Source organism: Drosophila navojoa, chromosome X, assembly GCF_054131105.1.
Source record: "Drosophila navojoa isolate 15081-1374.11 chromosome X, UAZ_NAV_1.0, whole genome shotgun sequence".
Taxonomy (NCBI): domain Eukaryota; kingdom Metazoa; phylum Arthropoda; class Insecta; order Diptera; family Drosophilidae; genus Drosophila; species Drosophila navojoa.
This window is the reverse complement of record NC_142895.1, coordinates 16,632,773-16,645,407: the sequence shown is the minus strand read 5'-3', so window position 1 is coordinate 16,645,407 and position 12,635 is coordinate 16,632,773. Positions and strand designations below refer to the sequence as shown.

The 12,635-nt window shown below is 37.0% G+C and overlaps 1 protein-coding gene and 1 long non-coding RNA gene across 7 annotated transcripts in view; one reads left to right on the top strand and one right to left on the bottom strand.

Moving 5' to 3' along the window:
- futsch (microtubule-associated protein futsch) overlaps positions 1 to 12,635 on the top strand; it is a 115,200-nt gene that overhangs the window by 54,452 nt on the left and 48,113 nt on the right. For 5 of the 6 annotated variants that reach the window (XM_089263235.1, XM_089263230.1, XM_089263232.1 and 2 more), the window contains exon 2: positions 1,336 to 3,163. In XM_089263235.1, coding sequence (XP_089119361.1) covers positions 2,584 to 3,163 — 580 coding nt within the window. In that variant the 5' untranslated portion in view covers positions 1,336 to 2,583. The remainder of the gene's footprint in view (positions 1 to 1,335; positions 3,164 to 12,635) is intronic. The other variant, XM_089263234.1, reaches the window with a different exon arrangement.
- LOC149090652 (uncharacterized) overlaps positions 1 to 12,635 on the bottom strand; it is a 110,549-nt gene that overhangs the window by 90,757 nt on the left and 7,157 nt on the right. The gene's annotated exons all lie outside the window — the stretch shown is intronic.

Genomic DNA, 12,635 nt, shown 5'->3' with positions numbered 1-12,635 from the left:
TGTTGTTGTTGTTGCATATGTGCAACAACACGGCCAAAGTTCAATGCATTTATATGCGGAGCCTGTCTATGGCTTTTTATAGCTCCTTGCCTGGTTAGCCGATGTCTGGGCCACAGATCGGCCCAGCAATATACATATACACATACATATATATGTATATATACATATACACATATATGTATATGTATATGTATGCATGGATGTATATATATACATATATGCATGTCCAGCTCTCTCTCTGGGCTGTCATAAGTGCAACGACTGTTGGCGAGTGCTGACAGAACCAACAACAACAAAAAAAAACAACAACAACAACAAGGAAAGCTGGAGCTACACAAATGTTGTGCTGCTCAGCCACTCGAGTTGATTGCAATTAAATGAAAGTAATATTTGAAAATGACAGCAGAAAGGCCAAGTTATAAGTCAGCTGCGACTATTAAAAAAAAAAAAAAAACAGATACCAATTTAGAATGTACATACTTCTTTTTTATTGCACTACTTCGAATAGAACTTTCTATGCAGCAAGTGCTAAGGCAGCCGACGCATTTCTTTGAGTTTGAGTGAATTATGAATGTGCAAGAGCTCGCATGCTGACGCACTCTTCACTCTCCACTCTCCACTCTCCACATAATGCACTCCATTCTATCTCGCAAATTAACAGAATATTATCGCGTCGAAAGCGAAATCAGCGCCGATCGTTCGTGTTTTTCTTCTCTGCTCTCAGAGAGAAGACGAAGTTACGAGCTGCTAATTCAACTAGAAGCAATAGTTTTGCTTAGACATTCAAACTAGTTAAAGTGCTGAGTAAAAACTTCTTTTTCGATCTTCGATCTTGTTAGGCTTTCATTGTCGTCTTTATCTTCTAAAGTGCTCAGCCCTCTTACTATGTTTATAAACAAAATTGATTATATACCATATACATATGTACCATAGACAAAATTATTGATAAATTTAGGTGATTAATGATATATTATATACATTATATTATATTATATAAAAAATTTCCTCAGCAAGTATTATAAGTAATTCCTTTTGAATTTCCCTTCATTATTCTATTATTATTTATATATTTTTTTTTTTAAAGTTACAGACGTATATTTTAAGTTCATTAAAAATTCTATAAAGTATGAAACTTTTTATATATGTAAAAAAAAATATATATATTTTTTTTATATTCCAATAAAATTATGTTAATTTTTTTAAATATCTACAAGCTAACAATAATCTATTTATTGAAAAAAAAAAAAAAATGTTTTCTATACATATAAAAAATAATAATATTTTTGTTATCTATTCATATTTTAAGTAACTTTCAATTTTTCTTACTTCTTGCAGATTGAAAAATATATATTCAACAGCAAACGAAGAAAGCTAAATTAAAATAATAAAAAAAAGATTACCAAAGAGAGAAAAAAGCAAACCAAAGAAAGACATTCAAAAAGCAAAAAAGCATATATATATATAAATATCTAGACGCAACTCAAGCAAAAACAAATAAAAGAAAATAAAAAAACAGAAAACGAAAATTTGCATGTTAAAAACATTCACATACACACACACACACACACACTTACATAAACACTTGAAAAGAAAAACGCAAATGAACAATTATTAAATTAATTATTACTAACAAAAAAAAAAAAATACTAAAAGAGCATTGCTACAAGTAAAAGCTAGTCCAAATCTACAGTAAAGAAAAAAAAAGAAAAAATTATATTTAATTGAAGATTAAAAAAAAAAACAAACAAAAACCAAAAATCAACACGCCAATCGCCGCAAAAATTTACTCCAAGCAAAAAAAATAAAATAAATAAAATAAAAAATAATTTACGAAAATTCCCAAAAAGTCAAAACAAAAACGAAATCTACATAATTTAATTTAAAGAAGAAAAAACAAAATTAAACACAGCTTCAACGTGTGCACAATAAATAAAAAGGAAAAAACACTAAAGCAAATAACGTAAAATACAAATATTTAATTTCAAATATTAAAAAAAAAATACACACACAAACTAAATTCCAATTAAGCAAAAATTTGCAGAGACAAGAGAAAAAAAAGACAAAACAAAAACAAAACCAAGTGAAGAACTCATTGAAAAAAGCGCCCAAGTCACGGCCAGCAAACAAAAAGTACAACAACAAACAACACAACAACAACAACCGACAAGCAGCGTGTGAAGTGAAGCAGCAAACGCTGCCACGCCCTCGTTAGCCGCCCGCCCATTTGGCAAAGCAGTTAAGACTGAGCATCGGCCGTTTTAACGGACAGCAAAATTTCCAAGAAATTTGACGTGCCCGTAACGCCGCGCAAGACAGAGAGAGAGAGAGAGAGAGAGAGAGAGAGAGAGAGACAGACAGAGATAGCTAAATACACGCACGTATTCTGAGTGAGTGAGTGTGTGTGTGTGTCACAGAAAGAAAGAGAGCGAGAGAGAGAGAGAGAGAAGAGAGAGAGACAACAAGTACGGCAGAGTTTTAAAAACTCGTCAAAGCGCTAAGCGATACGATATTTTTTTTCAAGTGTACGTCTAGGAATTTTTTTTGTGTGCCCGTGAGTCTGTGAGAGCAACAGCAACAACTGTGATGGGAGATCGGCCAAAAGCGACTACAACAACAACTACAACCAATACTACAACAACAACAACTAGCGCAGCAGCCGCCGCAATGGCAGCTACCGCTCCGGAAGACCCAGCCCAAGCCAACGGGACTGGCCAGGGCAACGGCAATGGCAACGGGAATGGCAATGGGAATGGCAATGGCAACGGGAATGGCAATGGGAATGGCAACGGCACTGGAGGCAACGATCCGGCCCAGGAGCCCGGCCAGGCCCAGGTGTCGACGGTCAAGCTGCCAACGGCCAGCCATGCGGATGGGGATGCGATTGGGGATGCGGATGGCGGAGCAGCAGCTGGTCCCAGTGCAGCTGCTGGCGAGGCTGTCGACGATGCGGCCACGGATGCGGGCGCCAGCTCATTGCCGCCGTCGGAAATTGGCGGCCGTCCGCCGCTGGACACCGCCTGCTCGGATGGCGGCGGCGCCTCTAGCCTGGCCGGCGGCATCGTTGGGCCGCCCAGCCCGCTAACCGGCTGCTACTTGCTGATTGTGATGGGCGAGCCGCACTCCGAGGAGCACAAGGACAACATCTTGCAGCATCTGCTGAAGGGTAAGTGCCCACACTCCATTCCAATCACCTCACCCATGCCATCGACCCGCTGGCTCATCAGCATAAATTATTCGCATTGCTCGCATAGAAAGTTTGCATATGCAAATGAGTCAGCCGGCCGAGTGGCTGGCGTTACGGCTGAGCAAATGGCGTCGCGTGCCAGTCCAGTCCATTCCATTCCAATCCAAGCCAATCCAAGCCAATTCAATCCGATCCATGTTCAAATACCAATTGCAATCCAATTCGAGTCCAATGCCGGCCACTCCACCCACTGTGAGTTGCCCATTTTCACACTTTGCTGGCTGCCGACACGCCGTCTAATTAGCTGCCCACTGTGTCTGCCCCTCCTTCATGCTACACGCCCCATGCCCCATGCCTCAGCGACGACTGCTCGGCTGGAGAAGCCACTGATCAGTTTTCATAGTCAATGGGCAGGCCGTGGTTTAGCTTTAGTTTTTACTTTGCCGCTTCTGTTTGCTCTTGCTGTTATTTTTTCTTCTTCTTCTTCTCCCTCTTATTCTTATTTAGTTTTATTCATTATTCATTTTTCATTTACCGCTGATTCTAAGCCAGCCGTTTTCTTGCTCATTTTCACTTGCCGTCGACGACTGACACAGTTTTCCGCCTTGCACATAATTATCTTGAGTGCTGTCGATGCGATGTGGGCGTGGCGGGGCGCTGGTGGGCCGCATGGGCGTGCCACTGATTGCCACTAAAATGCGGTGCAAGAAAATATTAAAAACATTTTTTTTTTATACATTTCGCACTCTACAGAAAATCTTGAATGCATTCTAAGTAAAGATAATTTTTGTTGCTGAGAAGCTCTGCTATTTGTAGGATTTACAGATATTATATATCCTATGGTATTTACCTAACATATATATATATTTTTGCATCAGGTAAACAGAGCTTGAGTTACAAAAATAGACCTTTTAAATTGGTTTTTAATTTCCAATAAAGTAACTCTAGTTTGTATACCCATTGAAAATGGGAAATTAAGCTATAATATTTTTATCAAATGCATGTAATAGGCAGAAGGAGGCGTGGCAGAGCCCATAAAGTAAATGTATTAATGATGAGGACGACAAGCTGAATCGCCCAATCTGCCCATATTAAACGCGTCGATCTAAGTAGATACTAAAGCTAGACAGCTGAGTTTATTTTTCATAAGTTCGTATATTACACGCGCAGATCAAGCTGGTTTCCAAAAATCGATAAATACTCCCATGTTTTTTTTGTTATCGATAAGCAAAGAATTATTAAAATATTAGTTGCTCAAAGGGAAACAGTTTCGACTAGACCTCTCTTATTTGATTTTATAATACTTTGGATTACTTTTCAAATTATTTAAATCATAAATCAAGTTTAAATATTTTAAAATAAATAAAATCATTATTTTTTAAATATTTATACTTAATTCAAATATTATATTTTTTATTATTTAGTAGTCATAAGTAAAATCTCAAGTCAATGCATGTCAAAGGTGCCAAAGTTGCTTGAGACAGCAGCAGAAAGTGGAGCTCTTCTAGTTAGGAAGTGCCGAACTAGAATACGCTACCTTAACTCAGCTTGAAAGCTATACATGAAATTAAATGAGAAATTATTGTAGAACAACCCACACTCGATTGGGTTCACAGAATAGAATAAACGAGTCTCTAAATGGACCCATAGCATAGAAAAACTGGATCTCTAAGTGGGCGCCTAGGCAATTTCCTTATGAAGCTGTAGATATAACTTCAATATGAATTATAAAAGCGTATCAAAAGTGGATCTATTTTTTAGGTAAAAATTCAAGCCAAAAAGCTTAAAATAGAATCATCAAAAACCATTTTAATTGCCAGCTTCTGTTTCTGAGATGCTTCACTTTCAGTTACAAAGGAGACTATAAAGTAAGCTGCTATCTCTTCCGCTTCCTTATTATCTGCCCCATCTACTTCTTCTGCTTCTTCCGCCCTCTCCTGGTCTTGACAATTTGTTTGAAATTCGAGCCACTAAATGGAATTAGCTGTTACATCAGCTGAACTGCTTTAAATTTTGGCTAATTATTTTAATAGTAAAATATGATTATCTATATATATGTAAATATAATAGGTTTATCTGGTAGCTCTCTGCAGTGCATTGCTCTCTAATCTCTAATCTAATCCATTGGCTGATGCAATCGCATTAAAATAAAAATTAACACGTGATTAGTTGGCAGCGAAACGCTAAAATTGATGCTCATTTCAAATGCGCTGACAATGACCTACCACGCCCACGTCAGAGGGAAGGGCGGGGGGCGTGACTAGCATGTGGTTAGAGTGTTATACGAGCTGTGAATGAGAATTTCAGCGCTGCTGGGCGCAAGTTAATCGCATTGTCTCGCAGCACAATTGATAAGCAAGCTGGCAAGTGGGCGTGGCTGGCCGCCTCATGTCGTGGAACTCAATTTAAATGTTGCTGGTAATTCGATTTAAGCGAATTGCGCCTCAAAGTATGCAGCAGCAATCGTTGCAATTTAATTAAAAATTAAAAGGCATACAAGGGAAATGAGCAAAAGCACACAGCGAGTGTGTGTGTGTGTGAGAGAGAGAGAGAGAGAGGAGCAGAGAGAGCGAGAGGAGGTGCAAATGCTTTTGTATTAATTATTTTCATGTAATGCAATCAACATTGCAATAACAACAATAAAAGTGCAAAGATCAACAAATGCAGCCGGAAATGACAATGTGTGTGTGTGTGCGTGTGTGTGTGTGTGTATGTGTGCTTGTCGGGTTATTAGCAAATATTTGATTTATGCAGACAACAAGAGACTCTGACAAAGCCCAAAGCCCAACAGATGAGCGCAGACATTGACATTGGCTGTGTGCGGCTGGGTCTGGGCAGCTGGGCGGTTGGGCGTGGCACTGGCTGAGCCACAGGCAGCTATTGCAGCACATGGCAAGTGGCAAGTGGCATAATTGCTCAACAAGCGACGCCGTCTGACGCGCCCAAAAAGTGCCGGAAATTACGAAAGTTGAACGTGCACAACGAGAAATTAGTCGCTGGCTACTCTAAGTGGGTGGCGGTGGGTCAGCCAGCCGCTGGCTAGCTGATGGGGTGGCTCACTGGACACATCATCTCGGGACACCGTTTAGTCCACCTTTGTTTTTTTTTGTGTTAGTTTCGAAAAGAGGTGAACAAAAATATTGTAATGTTTGTCCAGTGCAAATAGCGTCAAGAGATGGGCGTAGATGGGCGTGGGCGGGGCGGTGCAGGGAGGCAGTTTTTTAATTGATTTTGTGACACGGTCGAACAGCGTTGCGTGGGGCACAGGTTGAGCAAACAGAAATGCAAATGTAATGGGGAAAAGGGCTAATGGGAAAAAACGGGTCCAAAGAGCGTCCGCAACAAGAAGCAAAGGCAGGTTGGATATGCACATACACATATACATGCATATATGTATAACCATACATATATAAAACAAATATATATATGTATATGTATGTGAAAATGTGAACGCTTTGCCCAAGCCATTTAGGTTATGTATTTTGCAGAAAAATATTGCTTTTCCGGTGCGTGTTGCGGTTTGGCTTGGCTCGGCTTAGGATTCGCTTAATCATATAAAAAGAGTGAACAAAAATTAAAGCTGCTAATTGGATTAGGTTGATTGTGAGATTGAAATAATTATAGCATACCTAAAAAATATAGTTCTTTACCCAAATACCTCTCTAACTCGTATGAAAGTATTTAAATAAACTTTTATTATTAGTTTTCTTCTATATGGGATTAGATATTCACAGTTAGCTTAGCAGGACGGCTTTTGGGCAATTGAAAATTAAATATTTAATTAATTTGACTTCATAAACAAGGTCCACAGAAACTTTGCTCAAAGTAGGGCGGAGATCTTAAGAGTGCAACTTTCATAGGTGAAGCTCAAGGGAATGTATGTATAATAGATGGGATAGACTCTACGACAAGACTTTGTTGGGTTGGTGTTGAGGGCATCTTGCATCTAATTCTATTACTTCATTAGTATATGTGAAAATATAGACAAGAATAGACAACATTGCCTGAGCTTAATAAAATGATGAATAGACTCATTTATCGAATTTATTTCATTTTGATTTTATTATTATTTTTGTTTGTTGGTTTTTAGTTTGTTTTTGTTATTTTATTTTTATTCTCGGTTTATCTTATGTTATTTTTATTTTATTTTATTTTTTTTAAATTTTGTTTTCTTTTATTTTATTTATATATTTTATATTTATATTTTATATTTTATCTTACATAATTTATTTTCTTTTATTTTATTTATATTTTATCTTACATAATTTTCATTTTATTGTATTTTATTTTTTATTTTATTGCATTTTATTTTTTATAATTTTTTTTATTTATTTTTATTTTAATTTGATCTTATTTTTGTAATTTTAATATAGATGTTTTTTTTTATTAGTTTTTTTTTTTATTCTTAAATTAATTGAATTTTTAATATTTGGTTTATAATTTTATTCGAGTTTACTTATTTTTATTTTATTATATTTAAATTTATTATTTTTATTTAATTCAAATTGAAATTATTTTTATAATTTACATTATATTTATTTAAGTTTAGATAAATTACAAAAATTGAATTTATTTAATTAATGTTATTATTTATTTCTTATCATTTTTTATTTTTTTACTTTACGTATAAGAGAAGAAATAATTCTTTGATTTATTATGATGCTCCACATTCCCATCGAAAATCTTGACAGGATTTGATGCAGCTGCTGCTACTGAAAGTTGATTATTTAATTAACTGTTCTCTTTCAATTAGCTATTCCCGCTAAAATATTTAAATCTAACTTAGATCATAGGTCAGTTATACAAAAAGTATAGCAAGCATACTTTGGTGGATTAATTGAGCCTTAGACTATTATTTCACTTGCCGTATTCGTATTGTAGTATCGTATTGTAGACGAAGGGGAATCAAGTTGTCTTGCAGGTATTATATTTCTAAAAGCTTTTGCTGTGCAGCTCTGCTTTGCACCTGTTTGCCGGATGTGGCTGGGGGTCTGTGGGTCTGTGGGTCTGCGGGTCTGTGGTCTGCCGTATCGCTGACATTTATGAGAGACAACCACTTGAGAGGCAACCACCGAGCGCACCACCAAGCGCACCACCACTCGGCGGGCGCACTTAATTATGACAATTACTGCTGCTCAATTGCAGCGTCCCCAGTTTTATTCTTTTTTTTGCTGTTTTCTTGTTTTCCATAAGCCCAATTTAAGGCGTCGCATTACATCAAATGTGAGCGTGTGCGAGGCGGGGGCGTGGCACAGGTGGTGGCATTTTGCTTGGCTCATTTGGTTTAATGACTGAGCTTCAGTTCGCAACCTGCGCTTTTTAATTAACTTAGAAAAGAAATCAATATAAAGAGCAGCGTTCAAGGTCAGCCAATGGAATCAAATTAGAAAAGGGAATCGAAATGACAGAATCGGTGCGGAAAGAGTGCGAGACGAGACGAGACGAGACGAGACGAGGGATACTTTGGCACGGATATGTCAGAGTCACATAACATTATTATAATGTCAACTGTTCAGCGTTGGGGGCTGTGAGTGGTGTTACGGCTAGGGTGTTACGGTGGTCCGCAATGGATGCAACGGGGTCTATGGGGTGTGACGCCCTGTTTAAGTATTACGAAAATGTGTTAAGGCGAAAATCGATGCGACAAAAGTGCCATAGACACACACAGAGAGAGAGAGCGAGAGAGAGGGAGAGGCGAGCTATAGATAGAAAGAGAGAGAGAGAGAGAGAGAGAGCAGAAAGTGCGTGGCTCGCTTCAATGTTGCGGCTATTTTTAGCATCGGCAACTCTGCCATTGGCTGTTGGGTGTTGCCTTGTTGCCCATCAATTGCGTGACAATGTGTATAAGATATGACAGCTGGCTGCACTTGATGACACACACACACACACACACACACACACATAAATACACTTGAGGCAACCATGGCTGACGCTGGCTTTGTGAGCGGGTCGGCTACGTGACTGGACCTCGAGTCGGAGCTGGACAACTGGGCTTTGGAGTAAACCACAACTGAAAGCCAGCTGCAGCAGCGGCAGCTCGACTGTTTGCTTAGAGCCAGTGCAAACAACTCAACGCTCAACAATGCACAGCAAACAAACTAAAACAAGTAAGAAAACTCTAGTCGAGAGCGCTCGACTAGATACTACCCTGAACCAAACTAATAGAAAAGCACATTTAGTATGGTTCAAATTTCAATTTCGATGTATTTATTTATTTATATAAATGAAATAGAAAACTCATTTAATTAAATATATAAAAATTTTGAAACAATTCACTGCTACAGCGCCATCTACCAAATCTAAGTCAAACTAACTGCTGATGTGACTTTAAGAATGTGCAAGAACAACCAAACTAATAAAAACGTACATATAGTATGGTTAAAATTTCAATTTCGATTTTTGAAAAAATATAAGAGAAATTTAATCAAATATATAACAATTTTGAAGCAATTAAAAGAAAACTACAATACGCCCAGCAGGATTTGAACCATAGACCTCGCGATCAAGCGCCGCGCCCTCTACCATGACGCCACTCCTCTGTTCTTATTCACAATGTCAAAACTGAAATAGATTCACTGATGCAACGCCATCTAGCAGAACTAAACGAAACTAACTGCTGATGTGATTCTAAGAATGTGCTAGAAGATGTTTGAATGTATGTGTGCACACGTATTGGAAAACTGCTGTTGCTGCAGCACGTGCGTTTGTTAATTGGCCAAACATTTTGTTATTTTTTAAAGTCGATTGACTAAACCGAATTTAATGAAACTTTCAGCATATGATCTACATATTCTATTGAATATTTGGCATTTAAAAAAAAAAAAACATGTCAAATCATTCACAATTAGCTATACTAGAATCTGACCTTCACTGGGGATTCTGAATTTGGAGCCGTTATCCAAAATATAACAAAAACCGAAATTGTATAAAATGCATTGGAATATATTTTTAAAATTTGGAGACTATAGCTCTAAAAATGTAGGAGATATAAATTTATAACCTATTGCGCTTGGGTTGCGCTGCAGTGTTGGCGATATTATGAGAACTTATTTGTTGAATAATTTAATTTCTAGACGTACGATCGTAATGAAACTTTCAGAACGTAATCATGATGTTTAAATGTATGTGTATACCGAAGCACAAGTCTCTAGTATTTGATATACGACTTTTACAAAGATGAGGGTGAGGGGGTGGATTTAGGGGTGGGGGGTAAATTTTAACAAAAACCGAAATTGTATAAAATTCATCTTAATATACATTTTAAATTTGGAGACTCTAGCTTGAAAGACGTAGGAGATATAATTATTTAAGTGATCTTCGATAAGGTTTTTTATCGATAAAAAAGTATCGGAATGAGTTATCGTTTTTTAGTGATAAACTCGATATCCGCGCTGTATTTACGGACATTTTAAAAAAAAGTTGAGGTCTCTAGCTCTTGTATCTTCTGAAATCGACGCGTTCAAACATACGGACGGACGGACGGACGGACGGACGGACGGACGGACGGACGGACGGACAGACAGACGGACAGGGCTAAATCGACTCAGCTCGTCGCCCTGATCAAGAATATATATACTTTGTGGGGTCTGCCACGCCTCCTTCTGCCTGTTACATACATTTTAACAAAACCATTATACCCTGATTTCCCATTTTCAATGGGTTCAGGGTATAAAAAGAGAGACAGAGAGAGAGAGAGAGAGAGAGAGAGAGAGAGAGAAGGAAAGGCAAAGAGCTGAATGTTAAAGTAGATATAGATTGAGAATAAAAGCCAAATAATACAACATGGCTAATCGAGTGCGGCTTTTGGACACTTGCAGCGGCAGTCAGTCCTTGAGCCAATGGCAACCAGGATAATTGCAGCTTTGACAGATTCGGACAAGTGATCAGCTCCCAAAACCCAAAAATAGCTTAATAGATTATAGGTAAACACCACAAATTTGCATATATATATTACATATATATATATATATATACAAATATATAAACTTATGTCAAACACAGTTCAGTCTGAGCGCTTTGGGCAGCTTGTATAGATTAGGCTGAGAGCTATTTAATTAGCAATTATATAATACATTCTATTCATAATTTGAGTCGAGTTAAGCTAAAGTTGGAATTAGGTGTTTACCTAGTTTAGTTAGTTAGTTAACGAGTCTAGTTAGGCTCGTGGCTCAAATTAATTCACTTCATTGCATAGATTAAGGGCATGCCCTATGACTACCCTGGCATAAATTCTTTATGTAGAGCTGGAGATTTAAAATTATGTATAGTTATTAATAAAGCTAGAGTCAAATTTTGATTTTTGTTTAAAACATGGCCACGCCTATTTTTTCTTACTAGCCTTAAATTTATTTATTTTGTATTTTATTTTTATTTATTTGTATTTATGTATATATATTTATAAATATTTTCTATTTTTGGATTACCTTCAAAAATTATAGTGATGAAAATAAATATTATTAAGTGTTCGAAATCTGAGCTAAGCTCATATTCGCCATTTTAGAAAGTATTTTATTTTTTTATTTTCTTTTTTTTTAAGAGAAATTATAAAATATATTTATTTACAGCTTAGCGCACCGCTACCTTGTTGATAACTTAATCTAAACAGATGATTACAATAATTTATTTACCTTAAAGCTATATTAATATTAATATTATATATGGAGATATTTTTGGTTATTTATGTACATATATTTCTGACAAATTTGGAAGTGTTAAGTAAAGACCCTATCCAGTAGGTCTTGAGGGTGGTGGCGTTTCAGTCTTCTCCTTATATTTCTACGGTGGTTGACTGCAGAGCCTAGTCTCAAGGCAGTGTCAGAAAGTAGTAAAAGTCGAAAACTTCAAAAAGATCAGGCTAGAAATAATCAAGCCATCCTTTTGTGGAAACCGAGCGTATACGTAATATTTGCACAGTCTTTAGCCATTATTATATTATATCATTTACGTTTATTAATTATATTTCATATTATATATTTATATTATATTTTACATATCACATTTTATAGCTGTACAGAAAGCTATAAATATTTATGAAATTATGCACAAATATGCAGTGCTAAAAGTCTTGAACATGCACTTCTAACGATGTCGAATCTATATATTTATATAATAATTATTATATACTTGCAAGTAATTAACTAACTTTATCTGAGTTCAAGCTGCTCTTCATCTTGATGGAGCTGCGAGCTGAGCCTCAGGGCGTATGAGCAATGCGTCAGTTATAGTGAAGGCGTATGCGTGTGGATGGCGTCATCAATCAGCACACACACACACACACACACTAACACACACTCTAACACACACATACGTGGTGGTCGCACTGAAAGTGCTTTTATTGCAAATTAATTGCTTTGAAGTGCATTTTGAGGCCAGCCTGGCTATAAATATACACAAATATACGCACCTTGGGCATATCAAGTGTACGCCACGCCCACGCTCATACACACGCCCA